The 23,225-nt window shown below is 43.9% G+C and overlaps 1 protein-coding gene across 1 annotated transcript in view; it reads left to right on the top strand.

The window, feature by feature from the left end:
* LOC138260973 (uncharacterized) overlaps positions 1-17,548 on the top strand; it is an 89,396-nt gene extending 71,848 nt beyond the window's left edge. The window contains exons 6-8 of the mRNA XM_069209536.1: positions 14-106; positions 5,542-5,651; positions 15,591-17,548. Of these exons, the coding sequence (XP_069065637.1) occupies positions 14-106; positions 5,542-5,651; positions 15,591-15,674 (287 nt within the window). The 3' untranslated portion in view covers positions 15,675-17,548. The remainder of the gene's footprint in view (positions 1-13; positions 107-5,541; positions 5,652-15,590) is intronic.
* Positions 17,549-23,225: the final 5,677 nt, after the last annotated feature.

The raw sequence follows: 23,225 nt of genomic DNA, 5'->3' as shown, positions 1-23,225 counted from the left end.
ATGTATGTTACAGGTCCACGTTTGCCAGAAGGGCTCACCATCAAAAATATGAAGTTTTCGGACCGGTACCTGTTCACAACAGCCCTCAGCCTACAACATCCCACAGGTGAGAAGTGTACAAGTCCAGATCACCAGTTACTAATGGTTTCTGTTGGATCCAGTTGGTCGCATTTCAGTTTTTTAGCACCTAGTCAACTGCTGTGAAGAAGCGTGGAGGTGGTTTCAGTTGCAGACTGCAACTGGTAATGGGTTCTTATTAGCGTGCATTGGAATCAGTAGGTGGGTTTTGTTTATTAGCAGAAGACCTACTGCCTGAGATTTACTCATTCACCAGAATGCTAGTGGTAGTGAAAGTTATACTGTACACATTTTGACCCTCGTGACTTCACAGTGTCCACCCTCAATTCCCAGCCCTTCAGAAGCCTCAAATGTGAAGGCCAGAGAGAGGAAACTACAGAAAGTGAAGATGGCTGATTCTGTCCTTTCCACTTCCTGCTTCCGTCAATACTTGAGACGAGCTAGGGCAGTGCCACAGGTAGCAAAGTGCAAGCCATGGCTAGCAGCTGAAACTATTTGCTACTGCCAGTTAATGCCCATGGGGTGTAGTTTTATTGCACTCAGTTCAATGAAGTAGCATCACCCAATGGAAAAAGTGTCTGTTACATTCGACAAAAGGCTGTTGAGAAGCCCCAAAGAGCACAATAACAGTTTTACTTTAGTGTTATTGCCCATGTCGACAGGCAATAATAACTATTAATTACCCTTCTTGCAGTTATGGGCCAGAGCCTCAGTTGACAGTGCATAACAAGAGGGGGAATTAAGAGCCATTATTGTCCTGCAAGTAAATGCAACAAGGCTATTTGCACTACACCACCCCAACCCAAAGTAGAAACCTCTGCAGGAGCTTCCTGTCCCCTGAACTATAGAGTGTAACCTGGCAGTGTTACCCCTTGCCCTGAAGTAGTCATTTCAGTCACCGCCGGCCAGACTTCTTCCTTTGCTATCCTGAAGGGAAGTGTAAGCCTAATCAACCAAAGAAAAGTAGAGAAAACATGAGCAAGTTCTGTTTATGACTGGAACCATACTTTTTTTTTTAAATATGTTTTTATTTTATTTAACTCAACAAGTGAACATAGTGAAAATATACAAGTACACGTGATATAATGCGGTGATATGCACATATCCCTTAGACCTTATTAGAGCAATCGAACTGGAACCATACTTTAGGTCTCTTTTGAATTATTGCCTTTGAGCTCATCTTTTTAATTCAACTTTTAAACTAAATTTCAACAGGAAATTTAACAAATTACCTTTCTCTCACCTCATGACATGTAGTAGAATTCTATAGCAGGAGGTAATTCTGTTTTCAAAACATCTGTGTTTCATAACTTCTGCCATCCATCGTATCCAAGTCAAACTCACGTCACTCAGTATTTGGTGAAACGTTTGAAAATTAAAATTTGGAACATAAAATTTGAAGAAGATAGATCTGAAGGTCTTTGGGTGTGAGGAAATGGGTTAGGACTAGGACCAGACAGAGGATGAAGGTTAATGTTAGGTTTAGGCTTCGAATTATGGTTAGTGTTCATGTTTGTGGTAGGGTTATGGTCAAGTAGGGGCTAGGATCAAGGTGGGGAAAAGTTAGAGTTAGTTTTAGGCCTGGGATTATGGTTAGGGTTGAAGTTTGTGGCAGGGTTATGGTCAGGTTAGCGCTAAGATCAGGTTGGAGGTATAGACTAGAGTTTGGTGTAGACCTGGTATTAAGGGTAGTGTTTGTGGTAGAGTTATAGCCAAATTAGGGCTAGGATCCAGATAGGGTAAAAGTTAGTATTAGGTTTAGGTCTGGGTGGGGGTAAAGGTTAGTGTTAGGTTTTTTGTCGAGACGGGGCCACTCACTTGAAAAGCAGGATGTCTGCAGGGGCGATGGTATGCCCCGACCTCCTGGAACACCTCTCGGCACTTCCTGGTGGACACAGAAACCCTGGCAGGTGTTCCATAAGGAAAGGGGGAGTGGAAGAGAAAGAGAAAAAACACTGCCACATCTTGTCGGTCCAGCCAGGCACCCTGTATCTTCGGGGGGGGGGGCAGGTCGTTGTTGACAGAGTGATAGTAGAGTTAGTGCACTCAACTTCCTTGAAACTGAATCTCTCTTTCTGATATGGGCACAGGAGTGGTAGAAGAACTCCTGGATGCTCCAGCACTTTTCTTGGATAATAATAACTGTTAGCACAATTACCAACACTGCATTACCAAAAACCCAAACTGAGTATCATAACAATAAGTACTGCAACACTAGGGCTGGCTTCACAGAGATTCACCGTTGCACACTACAATTAGAACTGTGGTTGCACTTATCATGCACAAGAAAAACAAATTAGGGCATTAATTATATCACATATAACTTTCCTGCATGCATAGGGTTAAACTAAAAGGAACAAAAACAATCCAAGAAATACAAATGTCCACTCTGGGTTCAAACAGTTAGGGTGGCACAGTTTGGTTTGTTTTCACTCTGTGTGTAAAAAACCCTTCAAAAAAGCAAATTACTCAAACCTGAAACACAGGCATGAATTACACAATTTAAATCCAAGAGTTATGCTATTAGAGAAAGAAAAGTCATCTAAATGCTTTTTTTAAATTGCATTGTCACTTTTTGTAGTACTTGAGCTCAAGCAGATTTCCTGAAGCATGTTTAGGCAAGTAACTACAGTAATAATGTAGAAATTTCAGAAATGCATTTGTCTCTTCAAGATAAGCATTCTGCCAAAATACGAAGTCTGAAATACACCAGCTGTTCTATGAAAGCGCGGCGCTCAAAGAACAATACTAGTCACTTAGCTGCAGTCGGTGTGCTAGAGGAATGCCTGGTGTCAGCTGGTATAGGAACGAAGAAAAGAATTGCCTCAAAAGTCCTGAATACGAGGATGACAGCAGGGGCTGGACTCTCAAGTCAGATGCTGAGATCAGGAAGCAAAACAAAGCCAAGCAGGGAGGCACGCTTCACTCTGCTATTTATAGCCAATCTGGAAAGCAATTGAGATGAGTCACCACACCCAATTAGAAGCACATGTCTACACCTGCTCACATTAGCAAACAAGCATTGGTAAAACAAGCATTAATAAAACCAATTGTGTAACACAGCACATTATGTTTACTTAGAGACATGAAGGTTTAACCAAGAACAGAGATATGATTTAACCCTAATCCCTGGGGATGCTGATAGATAACGCAGGAGGCACCTTGGGGATTCCTGACAGTTTTAGGCCTGGGGTAATGTTTAGGGTAAATGTTTGTGGCAGAGTATGATTAAATTAGGGCTAGGATCGAGGTGGGGTAAAGGTTAGTTTTGGGTTTAAACCTGAAATTATGGTTAAGGTTAATGTTTGTGGTGGTGTAGTGGTCAAGGTAGGGTTAAGATCAGGGTTTGGCCATGATCAGAGTTAGCTTCAGGCCTGAGATTCTGGTTAAGGTTCAGATTTTGTGGTAGGGTTATGGTCAGATTAGGGTTATGATCAGGGTGTGGTAAAGATTAGTGTTAGGGACAGGGCTATGATCTTGATTAGGGGTAGTGTTTGTGATAGGGTTATGATCAGGTTACAGCTATGATCCCGGTGGAAATAAAGCTTAGTAATAAGGCTAATGTTATGAATAGGTGTAGTGTAGGGTTATGATAGGGTTAGGACTACGGCCATGGTTAGGGCTAGTCTTTGGTGCAGCTTTATGGTTGAAATCAGGGGTAGGATTAGTGCTTAGCGTAGGTTTAGAGTTGGTTTAGTGTTAGGGTCAGTGTTAGTGCTAGTCTTTGATGTAGGTTTAGAGGATGGGTGTGCAACATTCACTCAATTTGCTTTCATATACTGTATTTTCCGCACTATAAGGCGCACCTAAGAGCCTTAAATTTTCTCAAAAATTGACCGTGCGTCTTATAATCCGGTGCGCCTTATGTGTGCACTGAGTTCCAAAATCTGTAAAAATGTTGTTGTGCGACTTTGGTAAGCGCTTTGCTTGATTGACTGTCGGACCATTTTTCGCTGACACAGGGACGTAATACGTACACTACGTAAGCTGGCAGCGATAAACCAATTAGAGAACATTACGTAATACGTACAGTACGTACGTTTACATTCTCCACTCCTCCGGTAGGTATACTACCGGTATGCTGCAAAACAACATTTGTTTGTCTAAGGACCCCCAAAAATGGCACCAGTGAAGAGACATGCTTACGAGGCACAGTTTTTACAACACTATGAACACCGTTACCTTTTTTTGTAGACCGTATGTTTTAGCATGCGCCTTATAATACGGTGCGCCTTATGTATGGGTTAAGTACAGAAATAGATCCCGTAATTGAGACTGCGCCTTATAATCCGGTGCGCCTTATGGTGCGGAAAATACGGTAATTACCTGAATTCTTGTGTTCATCCCTCTGATGGAGCATGGTCGGGCTGTAAAGCACAAAACGCTAACAGTTATGTATGTTGTAAAGGAGTCACTGTACAAAAACAGCAATTTGAACAGCAGAGTACAAGCAGCACACTTTGGGCCTGGTTTAGAGTTTGGTGGAGGTGGTTACTGTGTCACAAATGTGACGGATATCCCATACGCCGTATTACGATCCAATGAAAGCCTATGTAGATCTTAATACAGTGGACGGGATATCTGTCACACTTGTGACGGAGTAGCCCTTCCGCCAAACCCTAAATCAGGCCCTCGGTTTAGTTTCTTCGATTAATTTCACTGATTAGTCGGTCTATATCACATCCATTGAATGTCTTCAAAATATCATGATGACCAACACATTTTAAGTACCCAATTTTATATGTCTAACATAGCACCTTTTTCAGCCACTTGACTCAATTTTGGGTTCTCCTTTGAACTTTCTTAAGACCACTGGGGGTACCTTTGTGACTATGAGTATTTCTTACTCCCGAGGCATAAACCTCACAGAGATGTTGACATTTCACACCATGGGAGCCACAGGGTGTCAGGCGGTGCGGTTGGTGCTTGATGGTACAGATATGTCAGGTTCTTGGATTGATTAACTGCATTATTCTTCATTTGTTGTGACATTCTAGCTGGTCATTCGTCATTCATGGTAAATCAGGATGAGTGAATCCATGGTATTGGCTCCAGGTGGAATTAAATATTTATTGGTTTACTTTTAACTTACGCTATCAAATGTGTGGTTAATGTAAAGTATGTGCGCAGGCTTTTTCGAGTTTCTGTTTTCAATCTTAAATATTCTAACAGATATGTTCTCAAGCTTATGACTTTACAACCATGTTATTTCTGTTTAATGTTTCTGAATCGAGCCCTCCGAATCCAAAATTTGCACTATAATACCAACTCGGTAAAACCAACATCCAAGAATTTTCGCCTGCGGCAGGTCCAGTTTTGGAACCAGATTTGCCCAGGGTGAAGAAGCTGAGAGACCCCCACATGATGAGGAGGGCCTGAGAGTGCCCATGTCACCGGCTGTACGGAGGCTTTGCACCTAAGCAAACCCCAACTAATAAGGCGGCTCTCCTTTTCTTATCCCAGGACACGACTGGAGGTGGCTGGCGGATAATCTGTGCGTTAAAGAGATCTTCATTAAAAAATGGCAACAGACGGAAAAAGACCCGGCGGAAATACTGCTGAGGGAATGGGAGGTACGGCATGGTTTTGTATTTAGTGGTCCTGAAAGGGCACATGAACATTTTAGTAGGTTTGAAAGAGTGTACTGAAAAATAACACAGGTAATTGAGCTGCAATGAAAATGATGCAAGTAAGTGGTAACTGAAAAATTACACAAGTTAGTGATATTGAAAATAGTGCAACGGGGGCACTGAAAAATAACACATTAGTGATATTGAAAATCATGCAACTAAGTGGTAACTTACACATTAGTGATATTGAAAATCATGCAACTAAGTGGTTACTGAAAAAGAACACAAGTTAGTAATATTGAAAATAATCAAGTAAGTGGTGCACTGAAAAAGAACACGTTAGTGATATGGAAAATAATGCAAGTAAGCATGCACTGAAATATAACGCAAAGTCCTGATATTGAAAATAACGCAAGTAAGTGGTGAATGAAAATAACACAAGCTAATGATATTGAAAATCATGCAAGCAAGTAGTTACTGAAGAATAATGCAATAGTTATATTGAAAATAATGCACGCAAGTGGTTCATAAAAATAACACAAGCTAGCGACATGAAAAATAATGCAAGTGTTTTGTGAAAAATAATGTAAATTAGCGACATTGAAAATAACGCAAGTAAGTGGTGCACTGAAAAATATTGTGTTAGTGATATTGAAAATAATGCAAGTAAGTGGTTACTGAAAAATAACACAAGTTAGTGATATTGAAAATAATGCAAGTGAGTGGTACTTTTTTAAAAATAACACAAGTTAGTGATATTGAAAATAATGCAAATGGTTAATGAAATAACAGTGATATTGAAACTAATGCAAGTGGTTACTGAAAAATAATGCAAGTTAGTGATATTGAAAATAATGCAAGTAAGTGGTACTTTTTACAAAATAACGCAAGTCAGTGATATTGAAACTAATGAAAGTGGTGCACTGAAAAATAACATGTTAGTTGTATTGAAAAAATGTAAGTAAGTGGTTCTGAAAAATAACGCAAGTTAGAGACATTGAAAATAATGCAAGTGAGTGGTGCAGTGAAAAATAACATATTAGTGATATTAAAAATAATGCAAGTAAGAAGTGCACTGAAAAGCTAAGTGAGCCGCATTGAAAATAATGCATGTGGTTCACTACAAAATAATGCAAGTAAGTTAGCCACACTGAACAGAGATGATTTAAGGCATGGGCAAAGTGGGCCTTGGCCCAGGGCCCCAGCCTTTCGGAACACCCGTGCAGAATTTTGCCCCGATGACCTTGAATAATTCTTTAAAAAATTGCTTTCAATACTGTTTTCCTTTCATTTAATTCTAATGTGGGTGATGTGTGAGAGTTTATTACAGATGTCTTGCAGAGAAATGTTGTGTTCGATGGCATATGTTGCTGCAGATACACATGTTTGGCACAGTCCGCTGCCTGGTGTTGGGCTCGGAGTATTACAAGTTGTTTTTCTTCGAAGAAGTCTTTTTGGTCACGGGACCGAAGGACTCCTCCCTCTTTGGCTCCATTGCGCATGGGCGTCGACTCCATCTTAGATTGTTTTTTTCCGCTGTCGGGTTCGGACGTATTCCTTTTCGCTCCGTGTTTCGGTTCGGAAAGTTAGTCAGAATCTCGGAAGAAAGCGTCGGTATTGTTCCGTTCGGTATCGGGATAGTTAGGTACATCGACACCGATCATCGGAAGACTTTGGGGCAGTTTCGATCCCCCATCGGGCCTGGTCGGCCCGACCGCGTGCGACATCGAAGCCGATGGAACGGACCCCGTTTCGTTTCTGCCCAAAATGTCACAGTAAGTATCCTTATACAGATCAGCACTTGGTCTGTAACTTGTGCTTGTCCCCCGAGCACAAGGAGGATACCTGTGAAGCCTGTCGAGCCTTCCGGTCCAGAAAAACACTCCGGGACCGAAGAGCCAGGCGTCACCAAATGGCGTCCACGTCGACAAAACAACGTTTCGACGACGAAGAGGAAACATTCTCGGTTCCGGAATCAGAATCCGGAGACTCCGACGTCGAACAACAGCAACAAACTGTGAGTAAGACGTCGAAAAGTAAATCCATCGACAAACCGAAAGCCCAGGGGACGCCACTGCCAACAGGCCATGGCTCGACCCATAAATCAGGCGACCCGTCGAAGGGGCCGAAAAAGGGCACGCCCATAGCGAAGACACCCGACTTCGGTCGAGGGACCGCCATGGAGCAACCTCGGAGCCGAGAAAGCGGCTCCGAGAGACAGAAACAAGATACCGGCACCGAAAAACATCGGCACCGAGAATCCTTGCCGAAAGGAACAAAAATTCTGTCGGTGCCGAAACCGAAAAAAGATTCTCTCTCGGCGCCGAAAAATACCACACCTTCATCCTACTCAGAGGAACAAGGACTAAGTGGCCAAATGCACAAATTTGGACAAGAGCTCCAAAGTGTAGAATCGGACTACACACAAAAGAGACTGTGCATCCAGCAAGATACAGGGAAGATATCAACCCTTCCCCCAATCATGAGGAAAAGAAGGATCGGACTTCCAAAGGATGACACACAACCACAAGCCAAAGTGGTTAAAAAAGTCACGCCTCCGCCCTCTCCTCCACAGGCATCGCCGGCACAAACACCGCCACAAATGCACTCACCAGCGCAAACTACCATAAGTCACGACGATCAGGATCAAGACGCTTGGGACCTGTATGACACCCCAGTGCCGGACAATGATCCCGAGTCATACCCCACAAAGCCGTCACCGCCAGAGGACAGTACCTCATACTCGCAACTGGTGGCTAGGGCTGCAGACTTCCACAATGTCCAACTGCATTCCGATCCTATAGAGGATGATTTCTTATTTAACACCCTCTCGGCTACACATAGCCAATATCAATGTCTCCCAATGCTACCAGGGATGTTACGGCACGCAAAACAAATTTTTGAGGAGCCCGTAAAATCAAGAGCCGTCACCCCAAGGGTGGATAAGAAATACAAACCACCCCCCACAGACCCAGTGTTTATTACTTCGCAGTTACCACCCGACTCTGTGGTAGTAGGGGCAGCTCGCAAAAGAGCAAATTCACATACATCTGGCGACGCCCCACCTCCGGACAAAGAAAGCCGAAAATTTGACGCGGCAGGGAAAAGAGTGGCGTCACAGGCAGCCAACCAGTGGCGCATCGCAAATTCACAAGCGCTGCTGGCCAGATATGACCGCGCACACTGGGACGAGATGCAACTTCTCGTAGACCATCTTCCCCAGGAATACCAAAAAAGGGCGCAGCAAATAGTGGAAGAGGGACAAACGATCTCAAACAATCAAATCCGCTCTTCACTAGACGCAGCCGATACTACAGCAAGAACAGTCAACACTGCTGTCACCATAAGGAGACACGCTTGGCTACGCACTTCAGGCTTCAAACCTGAAATCCAGCAGGCTGTCCTTAATATGCCCTTCAACGAGAAACAACTGTTTGGCTCGGAAGTGGATACAGCCATTGAAAAACTTAAAAAGGACACAGACACGGCCAAAGCCATGGGCGCACTCTACTCCCCGCAGAGCAGAGGCTCTTTCAGGAAAACTCCATTTAGAGGGGGGTTTCGTGGCCAACCCACAGACACCACCAGCCAACAATCAAGAACCACACCATATCAGGGTTCCTTCCAAAGGGGAGGTTTCAGGGGATATCGGGGGGGTCAATTCCCAAGGAGTAGGGGAAGATTCCAAACTCCAAAAACACCTCCACCTAAACAGTGACTTTCACGTCACGCAACCCCTTCACTCAACACCAGTGGGGGGAAGACTAAGCCAATTCTACCAATCTTGGCAACAGATTACAACAGACAATTGGGTATTAGCAATAATCCACCATGGCTATTGCATAGAATTCCACAACTTCCCACCAAACATCCCCCCCAAAACACGCAAAATGTCACAACATCATTTAGAACTTTTAGGACTAGAAGTTCAAGCACTACTGCAAAAGAATGCAATAGAATTAGTACCAGTACAACAAAAAAACACAGGAGTTTACTCCCTGTACTTTCTAATTCCAAAAAGAGACGAAACATTGAGACCAATATTAGATCTCAGGACACTAAATACCTACATCATATCGGACCATTTTCACATGGTCACACTACAAGACATCATTCCACTGCTCAAACAGCAAGATTACATGACCACATTAGACCTAAAGGATGCGTACTTTCATATACCAATACACCCTTCTCACAGAAAGTACCTACGGTTCGAATTCAAAGGAATACATTACCAATTCAAGGTGTTGCCATTCGGAATAACAACTGCACCAAGAGTGTTCACAAAATGTCTAGCAGTAGTAGCAGCACACATCAGGAGACAACAGATACATGTGTTCCCTTACCTAGACGACTGGCTAATCAAAACCAACACAGTAAAAAAATGCGCAAGCGACACCACCTTTGTCATACAAACCCTTCACAAACTGGGGTTTTCCATCAACTACACAAAATCACACCTAGAACCGTGTCAAACACAACAATATCTAGGAGCAACCATCAACACATCAAAAGGAATTGCCACTCCAAGTCCACAAAGAGTGCAGGCATTCCACAAGCTAATAAGTGCTATGTTTCCAAACCAAAAGATACAAGCAAAATTTGCGCTAAAACTTCTAGGCATGATGTCATCATGCATAGCCATTGTCCCAAACGCAAGACTACACATGCGACCCTTACAACAGTGTCTAGCATCACAATGGTCACAGGCACAGGGTCAACTTCAAAATCTGGTGTTGGTAGACCGCCAAACATACCTCTCGCTTCTATGGTGGAACAGCAAAAATTTAAACAAAGGGCGGACATTTCAGGACCCAGTGCCTCAATACGTTATAACAACAGATGCTTCCAAGACAGGGTGGGGAGCACACCTCAATCACCACAGCATTCAAGGACAATGGGATATACACGAAACAAAATTTCATATCAATTACCTAGAACTGTTGGCAGTATTTCTAGCGTTAAAAGCCTTCCAACCCATAATAACACACAAATACATTCTTGTCAAAACAGACAACATGACAACAATGTATTATCTAAACAAACAAGGAGGAACACACTCAACACAATTGTGCCTCCTAACACAAAAAATTTGGCAGTGGGCGATTCACAACAACATTCGCCTAATAGCACAATTTATTCCAGGAATACAAAACCAACTAGCAGACAACCTTTCGCGAGACCACCAACAAGTCCACGAATGGGAAATTCACCCCCAAGTTCTGAACAAGTACTTTCAAATTTGGGGAACACCCCAGATAGATTTGTTCGCAACAAGAGAAAACTCAAAATGCCAAAACTTCGCATCCAGGTACCCACACCGCGAATCACAAGGCAATGCTCTATGGATGAATTGGTCAGGGATATTTGCGTACGCTTTTCCCCCTCTCCCTCTCCTTCCATATCTAGTAAACAAGTTAAGTCAAAACCAACTCAAACTCATACTGATAGCACCCACATGGGCAAGACAACCTTGGTATACCACTCTACTAGACCTTTCACTAGTACCGCATGTCAAACTACCCAACAGGCCAGATCTGTTAACACAACACAAACAACAGATCAGACATCCAAACCCAGCATCATTGAATCTGGCAATTTGGCTCCTGAAATCCTAGAATTCGGACACTTGGACCTCACACAAGAATGCATGGAGGTCATAAAACAAGCTAGAAAACCTTCCACTAGACACTGCTATGCATCTAAGTGGAAAAGATTTGTTTACTACTGCCATGCCAATCAAATACAACCAGTACATGCCTCTACTAAAGACATAGTAGGATACTTACTACATTTGCAAAAAGCAAATCTCGCTTTTTCATCTATAAAAATACACCTCGCAGCTATATCTGCTTACCTACAAACTACTCATTCATCGTCTCTATTTAGAATACCAGTTATTAAAGCATTCATGGAAGGGCTAAAAAGAATTATACCACCAAGAACACCACCAGTTCCTTCATGGAATCTTAGCATCGTCTTAACAAGACTCATGGGTCCCCCTTTCGAACCCATGCATTCCTGTGAAATGCAATATCTAACCTGGAAGGTCGCATTTCTCATTGCAATCACATCCCTCAGAAGAGTAAGTGAAATACAGGCATTTACCATACAAGAACCATTTATTCAAATACACAACAATAAAATAGTTCTAAGAACAAATCCAAAATTTCTGCCAAAAGTAATCTCACCATTCCATTTAAATCAAACAGTAGAATTGCCAGTGTTCTTCCCACAACCAAATTCTGTGGCTGAAAGGGCACTACATACATTAGACATCAAAAGAGCACTAATGTATTACATTGACAGAACAAAGCTAATCAGGAAAACAAAACAACTGTTCATAGCTTTTCAAAAACCACACATAGGAAATCCAATCTCTAAACAAGGCATTGCTAGATGGATAGTCAGATGCAGCCAAACATGCTATCTTAAAGCCAAAAGAAAATTGCCTATTACACCAAAGGCACACTCAACCAGAAAGAAAGGTGCTACAATGGCCTTTCTAGGAAACATTCCTATGAGCGAAATATGTAAGGCTGCAACCTGGTCTACGCCTCATACGTTTACTAAACACTACTGTGTAGACGTACTAAATGCACAACAAGCTACAGTGGGCCAAGCTGTACTAAGAACATTATTCCAAACTACTTCAACTCCTACAGGCTAAACCACCGCTTTTAGGGGAGGTAACTGCTTTATAGTCTATGCCAAACATGTGTATCTGCAGCAACATATGCCATCGAACTGAAAATGTCACTTACCCAGTGTACATCTGTTCGTGGCATTAGTCGCTGCAGATTCACATGTACCCTCCCACCTCCCCGGGAAGCCTGTAGCCGTTTAGAAGTAGATCATAAACCTTAAACATCTGAACATTTGTAAATAATTATTAGAAACTCTTATCATACATACATATTCACTCCATTGCATGGGCACTATTTATACCAAACAACTCCATCCTCACCCTCTGCGGGGAAAACAATCTAAGATGGAGTCGACGCCCATGCGCAATGGAGCCAAAGAGGGAGGAGTCCTTCGGTCCCGTGACCAAAAAGACTTCTTCGAAGAAAAACAACTTGTAATACTCCGAGCCCAACACCAGGCAGCGGACTGTGCCAAACATGTGAATCTGCAGCGACTAATGCCACGAACAGATGTACACTGGGTAAGTGACATTTTCATTATGTTTCATGCAACATCCATACAAAAGTTATTTTAGACCAAAACAGGACTTTATAAATGAGAAATGGGGAGGGGGGCTGTCACAAAGATAACTTGCATTAAGTTTAGTGAGCTGCTGTTGTGTTACAATATTGAAAACGAAAGTTACTATATGTAAACACATTTAGAATTAGTACAAGTGTGCCTGTGCACTGTCAGTGACCGGGTCAATAGGAGCATGGTAAAGCTGAAATTGGATCATACATTCAAAGCTGTTCCAAACACGGGCCCCCAAAAGACGTTTGGCCTAGGTGTCCCAAAATCCTTAAGACGTCCCTGACACTGAAAACAATGGCCTGGCTCCATAGCATGATTAAACCGCATGTGTTCACCACTGAGCATGGGTCTGCATTTCTGAAGTGACAGGGACCCTTTGAGGCGGTATGGTTGGGTGGTTGAAGCACGGTGGCAGGATACAATATTTCATCAGGGACCGGGGTGCCAGTTTAAAGGAAAGCTGGGTTGTGATTGCTTCAAACGCCATGGCCATTTTCTGACACCATGTACTGCAGCCAGGTGGGGACGATTGTCTTGGGGAGGAGGGGAACGTGTAGTCAAACATCTGGAAGAATGTTGCAGCGGAGGGGGAAAATTATTCACAAATTTTGAGGGGGTGGTGTACATGTTAAATAGCTATTGTCAGTACTGTGTATATTGTGTAATATTTTGGGCCCTGTTGTGAAAAACAGATGCTCTTCTCACAAAAGGTTATTTTGTAAATAATGTTGGTGGCAACTAGGCTTAGGATATAGGTTCCAGGTCTCAATTCGAAGCATGGATTTTTTTCTGGAAGATAACGATGCACTTGCCTTCAAGCTAACGTGCCAAAGTTTCAAAAAAACAAAAAAACAACACATATCATTCTTGTAGGATTGTCTACATTAGCAAGGGTGGTCAAAACACAAATCATAAAGTTATTTTTTTAATATTTAACTGACACTGATATCAAAGAAAATCCTTTGCATGCCCGCCACATTTCCCTGAGACTAGTTTGAATGCCTGAGGTCCTGGAGACCAGGAAATGCATGGGCGCCCAGCTGCTGTGCTTCCTGGACAAGGGGCGCTCCAGGTACCACAGTGAACGCAGTCTTCAAACATCTTCAGGTGACGTCTGGGCTACGCTACGCTACGCTGGTTGGGCTGAAATGAGCGAGGGGGGTTGTTTATCTAGCTCTCCTCAGAACCTAACCTCCCATGGAACATCTCAACAACTACGTAAACTGTGAGAGACCGCTAAGAAATAGTCAGAGCTTCTTGAAAGAAACATCCGCTGAAGAGTCAGTGGAGATGACAACTGCAAATGGCAGAATAGGAAGGTAAGGTCAACAGGACACCTCTGAACTAATTTCAGAAGCAGGACTTGGGATTCCTGAAGACAAAATAATACTAAGTCGACAACAGTTGTCAACCTTAAAGATTCCTTCCTACTTGATAGAGAATTTAGTAAGTTTGACAAAGATGGCAAAAAGGTTAAAATAACATTGAAGAGTACTTCAAAGTACATACAAAATGTGACTGTCTCCACCAACTCCTCTTTGACAAGTGTCGAATCGCAACCCACAGCTCCGGCGTGTACCGGTCTTAGAATGCCAGCACTTGTACCCATGAAGAACACATCCGCTTTGTTCGCCTACTGTTGATATGGCTTGTCTTTGTGTTAGCAAAAATCAAGAAGAGTGCACCCTCACAAGAAATCTGGGTCTTTGCAAGATCGTAGTGAGGCCCTCAATGGCTATTTTCCTTCAGTGTAAGTCTTCGCCACTTGAGTGCTGGTAGTCAATAGCATCATCATACGTTCCTCCTCCACCAGGAGCCAAGGTCTTTGTTTCACACAGAGTGACAAAGTTAATGCTGCGTCACATTTACCACACATCGTATCACGATGATGACATTGCCAACACAAAAGCAAACAATGCAGTGCTTAAAAGCGGTGCAGCATTGCACCACAGTCCAAAAGCTGTCGTATGTGACTCCTGTACTAGAGCCATAAACTGGAGTGCAGTTGTCTTTACGAAGACACTCATCCAAAGATATAATGAACAATATGTGTCCTTTCTGTGACTGTTGAATACATTATGGTTGATGCAGAGTTGGCAACCACTGCTTCCGCTTGTTGTTTGCATCTGTTTTTGACACAAGCATTCCACGCAATGTCCAGCATTCCATGCAATGTCCAGCATTCCACGCAATATCCAGCATTTCACGCAATATCCAGCATTTCACGCAATGTCCAGCATTTCACGCAATGTCCAGCATTTCACGCAATTTCCAGCATTCCACGCAATGTCCAGGATTCCACGCAATGCCCAGCATTCCACACAATGTCCATCATTCCACGCAATGTAGGTTGTGTTAATTGATGTCACATTAGTAGCGACAGGCTTGCATTCATTCCTATTGGTGTTTGTGGTGTGCCTGCACAATAACTCCCACTTTGCATCATTAATCAGCTCAAAAAACATGCAAACGTTGATTGTGCTGTACAAACACCAATCATTTTTACCGTAAATACCCTTAAGTACATCTGAACCAAAGTGGTTCTTCAAGGCGACAGCAAAAGGCACATTATATAAATACATATAATATATGTTTGTGTTATGCAGTCACTTGTGATACAATTGTGTGTACTTGTTGTTGCTGTACATATAATAGCCGTGGCTCACACAATCTCTCTTTGCTGGATCCATAATGACTTGTTTCTTGCCCCCCTCTCTACAGTGTAAGATTTCAGAGGCAACGGTGGGCAAACTCTACGACCTTATGCTGGCGATGGACCGCGAAGACCTGGCTGCCATGCTGTGACTCGAAGGTGGCACATCGCTTCTTAATGCCCATGAACATCATGGTGGCACTCTGCACCTTAAAACTGACTGCAAATAGCTTCCATACAGAACCCTGTGTCAGAACTCCAGGTCCTCACCACAAAATACTCTCCTATCAAGACACATTATACCACAGACAGCATGCCTTCCATTTGCATTTCTTGAGTCACTGTGGTCCTCCCATTCCAGCCCAGCTTCCTCTTGCTTGATACCTTGGCAGTGAAGCTGTCAGCCACCATTTTTGAAAACCAATGCTAATTTTTCCATCACTGATATTAGCAATCTGCTTGTTACTCTTAATTCTTCTGCCACGGGGCCATCTACGCTGTTGACAGTCCCACATCTTTTCTTGGGAGTTAATTTCTAAGATGCAGGGGTAAGAAGCAGAAGGAAGGAATGGCTCTCGCTCAAAGAAGACAATGGCAATATTGAAAACAGTGTATTTGACATAAAGGCATTTTGTTTTATTGCACAGGGAAGGATTAGGATAAGAAAATGTAAACAGTCCTAAAGTTTCATACACACGAGTTACAAAGGGCAGGTGTTCAGCAGCTTTTAGAGGGCAGCTGAATTATGGATTGGACTCTGTAGCCAGTCAGTCAATGAGTGATGGACCGATTCCACAGGGAGCTTGCAGGAGGGTAAGGAGAGATGAACAAGGTTGAGTAATATTCACACCTGGGCTGTCTGCAAGGTGCCATAGTGCTGTTTTGACCCCACCCCGAAACCCTAGTCAAAATGTAAACTTTGGGGCAATACATACCCGCCTATGGAGGCACCCTCTTAGAGATGTTCATCACTTCAAGGGAGACTATTCATGCCTAGACCAACAGGTGGTGCCTGCGCCTCATTGCAGTGGTCCCTATCGCAGAAGGGCCCGTTTCCCTCACAGGGGGACAGAAAGAGGGCATTCACAGGCGAGGTGGAGCCCCCACCAAGACCTACCCTCTTCTCACTCAAGGTTAGAAATAGGTGTCTTCCCTCCCAGACGGAGGGGGACTATTTAAGCTCTTGCCACCTCTCCATGGGCTGTTTGTAAGACTCTATAACAAGCTTTAACATATTTTGGCCGAGTCCTCCACTGAAACACTTTGTTCCTCTAAAACAAGATAGAACATGGAAAGGTCCAGGTCCAGGTCGTAGGTCAATGAACATCTGGCAGCCACCTCTTACCACTCCGGCTGGATAGGGCAGGTTATCACGAAAAAGATTTTGTACTTTGGAAAACTAAAAGAGGCTGGTACAAGGCAGGGCCCAGGACATGCGACAACTGGACCAAAAGATTTTACGACCCTGGAGGGCTCTCTGAATCCTACCTACCTCATCTGCACATCCCAGTCGGAGGCAGCCCTGCTCAGCATTACTTTCGGCATTCTTCAGAGCTCTCTGGGCATGTCTACTAGTGGCTCGCTTGAAGAAGCCGATTAGAGTCCTGGGCTTGATCACAAGCCTGGGGCACACTACATGTTCTGTCTTTCCAAAGATGACTGGGGCAAAGAGAAGAAGGTGACATGGAACACTTTGAGGGACATCAGGAAGTACTATCTGGAGGCACCACTGTGTCTCCATCCAAGGGAGCGCTAGCCTCATTTCACCTAAAACTGGGCTACCTGCAAAGAGGCGGCAACAGCAGCATTCACTGAAGGATTCCTTGAAATACAAGACACCAGGAAGGCAGGATTCTGAACACTGTAAGCACTATAGCCACTCCAATGCTACCTTTTCTCTGAAGACCAGGTGCTACTCTTAGGATGCCTTTATTGGAGAAGTGTGCATGTTTGGCATTAATGTACATGTTGGGCAATAATGTAACCAATGTACGTTCATATTAAACTTGTATGGGTTTGCTTTCTATCTCAGATGTCTCCGGTACTGTGTGGTTTAAATGTAAGTGACTGGACAAGAGCTTGGAACTTATGTGTGCTATGTTTGCTCTGGCTTTGTAGCCTGCCCTCCGCTTACCATTTATTGGCTTCATTATACTCCAAACCTCGCAATTGGCCATGGCAGGCTGGCTTCACTTCTTCTTTCATGTGGAGCATGGACCACATGTAGTGATTGCTTCATCTTGATTAGTCCTTCCGCTGCTCGCGCTTTGATTGTGGTACTATTTTTCATTTTTTCTTCCCATAGTGTTGCTTCTTACCTCCCACCTCCCCTTGCCCGTTTTGCTTATTCCCTCCCTCCCAGTGTCTACATTGGTTCCCCACCCACCAATAGCAAAATGCACATCATTGTACATCTTGTGCGTCATTGCTCTTTTTTTGCTCATCCCCTTTGCCCTTTCTGGGCTATGCTTCCACCTGTGGTCCATGTTGCCCCTTCCCTACCACCCTATGTTCCTTTTCTGCATGTTGCCACCCTCACCTGCCCTGTGGGGAAAAAAGTGCTATGACAAGGCCAGTCTGCTATCATATAGTCTGTAGCGTCTGGAGCCACGCTGCAGTACAACATGCTAAAAGACAACATGCTAAAAGACATAGGCAAAGCCAAAGGCGAGACTTATTGGCTTTGTCATTGCTTGTTTTATTTATGTTTTTGACTGACATGCACACAGCACCCATTTCTAATGAGGCTAATTTCTATGAGTACACAGTGTTGGAAAATGGCTCTTTATGTACTTTACCAAAATGAGTTATAGTGTGCACAGAGTCTTGGTGTTCCCCAGAAGCTTAACAGAGGCTAGCGTAGATAATACTAATGCTCTCTTGTGGTAGCGTGGACGAGCAGTTAGGCTTATCAGAGGATAGTTCAAAGCATCTGTTGTACACACACAGTCAAGAAATGAGGCACACACTCAATGACTAACTCCGGGCCAACTGGTTTTATGTAGCAAAAATATATGTTGTTACTTTATTACTAGAACCAGAAGAACTTTGTTGCAGGTAAGTACAGTTGTAAGTAAGTATCAAGCATATGTATCAAATGTACTTTAGTTGGTTTTAGCAGATAAAGCAATTTACAAGTAAGTAGCAATTTTCAATTTCAAAAGTTGACACTGCAATTTTCCATAGGAGTCCATAGAGTCCTAGGGAGGGGAAAGTATTAGTGCAGTTAACAGGTAAGTACACAACTTAAGACTTCAGTCTTCGGAGGTTGGGATGTCCATAGGTCGAAGTTTCGGTTGACCCCAAAAGTGCACCACCAGCAACAGGGGCCGGCTGGGTGCAGAAGTCAAAATTGGCATCAGATTTGCAATGGAATCCTATGATGACAGGGGGTGCTTGGAAAAGATCTGCTTGATGGTAAGTACCCACGTCTTCGGAGAGCAGACCTCAGGAGTATAGGTGAGCACCAGGGGGGCCACAGGTAGGCACCAATCACACACCCTCAACGGCACAGGGGTGGCCGGGTGCAAACTCAAGGCTGGGCGCCCAATGATTTTCAATAGAGAGGCCCCGGGGGTCACAAAAGATGCTGTAGGCTGGGTCCAGGGAGTCAGTACCCAGAAAACCACAAGCTGGACAAGGAGGAGGGCCACCTGCTGAACAATGCTGGATGGTCGGTTGGATTCCCTAAGCCCTGGGGGCTACAGGGGTACCTTTAGGCGTCGGGTATCTTCATCGATCCCGCATACTCTGGTTTCAGGCAGCAGGTGTTGTTGTGTTGGCTAGGAAGGGTCAACCCAGGGTGGACACTGGATTGGAATCGTATAAGGACCTTCTCTGGACCGGTGGGTCACCTGGACATGGGCTGTGGGCATCGGACGCAGAGTGGGCAGGACTGGCAGATCCGGGGCTGTTCTGGAGTCCTTTTTGGAGTTTCCTTTAGACAGGGTCGCTGTCCTCAGGAGTTCCTGGTCCTCTGCTGGGCAGCCATTCATCTGGGAGTTTGTAGAGGTCGCTGGTCCCGCAGGACGTGGCGCCTTTTTGTAGCAGGGCTTCTGAAGCTGCAGACACCCCGGTAGGGCTGGGGCCAAGTCAGTTGGTGTCTGGAGTCTTCTCTGCTGGGGTCGGCTTAGCAGTCCTTCTTCTTGCTTCTTTTCTTCTTGAGGTTGCCAGGAATCTGGTGAGCTAGATTCAGGGGTACCCATAAATCCTAGATTTAGGGACGTTGCAGGGGTCAAAGGGCAGGGGCATATCCCTAACTCTATTGGTCCCTGTCCTCCAAACCAAAATGGAGGATTCTGAAGGGGGGGAAGGGGGAGGGTCACTTCAGCTCTGGACACCTCCTAGCTGGAGTGGTCACTTCTCCCCGTTTTACCTAATTTTCCTGTCGGACTTGCCGCTAAAAGTGGGACTTTGTCAGGGAGGCGGGCATCTACACTAGCTGGAATGCCCTGTGGCACAATAACAGGAGGCCCGAGCCTTTGAGGCTCACCGCCAAGTGTTGCAGTTCCTGCAGGGTGGAGGTGTGAAATACCTCCACCCAGAGTAGGCCTTGTTTCTGACTCAGAGAGCACAAAGGTTCTCATCCCATGGGGTCAGAAACTTGTCTTTTAATGGCAGGCTGCACAGACTGGTCAGTCCTGCTCTAAAGGGTTGGTTAAAATACAGGGGGCATCTCTAAGATGCCCTCTGTGTGCATTTTCAAATAAAGCCAGCACTGGCATCAGTGTGGGTTTACTGTGCTGGGAAGTTTGATACCAAACTTCCCAGTCTTCACAAAGATTTGTAAAGAATTATTGAAGCACTACATAAACCAGTTGCCTCTCAAATCAGTATTGAAGCCTTTGACAAGACTGTGCTTCCATGGGAAAAATGTTTAACCCCTTAGCTGCCTGGCCTTCTCCCCCTGCGGACCCCTTTTTTGGCTAATTGGGGTAGTTCGCACTTAGGCCTTCATAACTTTTTGTCCATACAAGCTATCCACACCAATTTGTTTCCCCAACATCCTAGGGATTCTAAAGGTACCCCTGGAGGAGACCAAGAAATTAGCCAAAATACAACAAAAATTTCATTTTTTTCAAATAAATGGGAAATAAAGGCTGCAGAAGAAGGCTTGTGTTTTTTTCCCTGAAAATGGCATCAACAAAGAGTTTGCAGGGCTAAAATCACCATCTTCCCAGCTTTCAGGAACAGGCAGACTTGAATCAGAAAACCACATTTTTCAACACAATTTTGGCATTTTACTGGGACGTACTCAGTTTTTAATATTTTTTGTTTTTTCAGCCTCCTTCCAGTTAGTGACAGGAATGGGTATGAAACCAATGCTGGATCCTAGAAATCTAAACATTTCTGAAACGTAGACACAATTCTGAATTCGGCAAGGGGTCATTTGTGTAGATCGTACAAGGTTTTCCTACAGAAAATAACAGCTGAAATAAAACAATATTGAAATTGAGCTGAAAAAAACAGCAATTTTTCTCCATGTTTTACTCTGTAACTTTTTCCTTCGATGTCAGATTTTTGAAAGCAATATACTTTTACGTCTGCTGGATTCTTCTGGTTGCGGGATATATAGGGCTTGTAGGTTCATCAAGATCCCTAGGCACCCAGAGCCAATAAATGAGCTGCACCTTGCAATGGGTTTTCATTCTATACCGGGTATACAGCAATTCATTTGCTGAATTATAAAGAGTGAAAAATAGGTACCAAGAAAACCTTTGTATTTCCAAAATGGAAGATAAGGTGTTGAGAAGCAGTGGTTATTTGCACATCTCTGATTTCCATGGTGCCCATACTAGCATGTGAATTACAGGGCATTTCTCAAGTAAGTGTCATTTTTACACACTGGCTTACATTTGGAAGGAAAAAATGTAGAGAAAGACAAGGGACAATAACACTTGTTCTCCTATTCTGTGTTTCCCCGTGCATTTTTGAAAACTAGACACCTAGGAGAATTCAAGATGGGGTGACTTGTGGGGCTCTCACCAGGTTCTGTTACCCAGAATTCTTTGCAAACCTCAGTATTTGGCAAAAAAAACACTTTTTCCTGACATTTTGGTAATAGAAAGTTCTGGAATCTGAGAGGAGCCACAAATTTCCTTCCACCCTGCATTCCCCCAAGTCTCCCGATACACATGGTACCTCACTTGTGTGGGTATTCCTAGTGCCCGCGGCAGGAATAGATCACACAACGGTCAATGTTGGTCCTTACATGAGTGCAACTGTTACCCTGCGGTGATCCATTCTTGACGCAGGCACTAGGTACAGGCACTCAAGTGGGGTAGTGTTTTTATCAGGACAGGTGGGGAAACACTGGGTGGTAGTGTAGATTGTGGGACAGAAATGCAAGAAAAAATAGAGTTTTTATTCAACATTTCAGCTTTGCAGGGTATTCTGGGTAAGAAAACTTTGGGGAATCCCCACAAGTCACACCTCTGTGGACTCCCCCAGATGTATAGTTTCCAGAAATGTCTGGGTTTGGTATGTTTCCCTATATGGTCACTGAGCACAGGTGCCTGCCTTACAAAACCAGCTTGTTTTGTGATAGATCATTTTGATGTCTCCATAATACGATTTGGGCGGTGGAATTTGGGGCTGAACTAAATTGGGGAGCTCCCAAGAGAGCACTCTCTCTGTGCTTGCCACCGCATGCACCTGCTCTCTGGGTTGGGCTAACCCACTATTGTGCCGTTGCACAGACTGTGCTTGCGAAGGGACAGCAGGAGTGTCCTCATCACCTCCCTCATAATCACTGGGAGAGGAGTTATCGAATGGGACTCCTCCGATTGAAAAATCACTCCCACAGTCTGCACCATTGTCCTATCCCTTAGATGCTGTCTCAGTATCTCCTGTCTCAGTCTCTGATCCTACATCAGAGCTGTCCTCTATAACCCGAGTGAGGGTTTGAGCAGCAGTTATCCAACGAGATGCCATCTCTGTTACTGGCTAAACTGTTGCTCTAAAGCACTAGCCTACATAGACAGTCACAAAATTGCTGGTATGTGTGTGTGTGTGTGTGATACGTGCAACAGTAGAGGTGACCTTACCTTCACTTCTTCCCTCAATCAGCACGTTCTTTCAAGACACTCAAAAAAGACACACTATTACTTCACCTTGTCACATAGCAATTGTCACAGTCTTTAGCACCTCTAGCGCCCAGTCCAACGATCATTATTGGGGCTCCCATGACCTCCTCCTCGGATTCCCTCACTACCACCCAGCAAAAGTGCCCTTCATCTCGACTCAGCCTCCCCCGCACATACATTTAGTTTGTATTATAGCACAGGTAATGGCTGACTTTACTAATGTACTCAGCTATTTACAAAAAATACAGATTTGATCTTTGCAGAAGGCATATAAACCTTCTGCGCTATTTTATAGCATCAAAACTGCCACTAGACAAAAGTCTCATCCTTTTGTAGCAGAAACATAATCACAAAACTTACTTGACTTTTTTATTGCTGCCTAAAAGCTACAGTTGAAATGCGTCAGTTGAAGTATGTGCATTGCTTTGAAGACGCAAACTGCAACTGCAAGACAACTGGTGGTGAACATATACACGCATTGACAAAAGTGATCTATATATATATATATATATATATATATATATGTTCGATGGCATCTGTCGCCGTAGATACGCATGTTCTGCAATAGCTCGCCATCTGGTGTTGGGCCGGAGTGTTACAAGTTGTTTTTCTTCGAAG

This window comes from Pleurodeles waltl, chromosome 10, assembly GCF_031143425.1.
Source record: "Pleurodeles waltl isolate 20211129_DDA chromosome 10, aPleWal1.hap1.20221129, whole genome shotgun sequence".
Taxonomy (NCBI): domain Eukaryota; kingdom Metazoa; phylum Chordata; class Amphibia; order Caudata; family Salamandridae; genus Pleurodeles; species Pleurodeles waltl.
The sequence above is the reverse complement of the archived record's forward strand: the minus strand, read 5'-3'. Positions and strand labels throughout refer to the sequence as shown.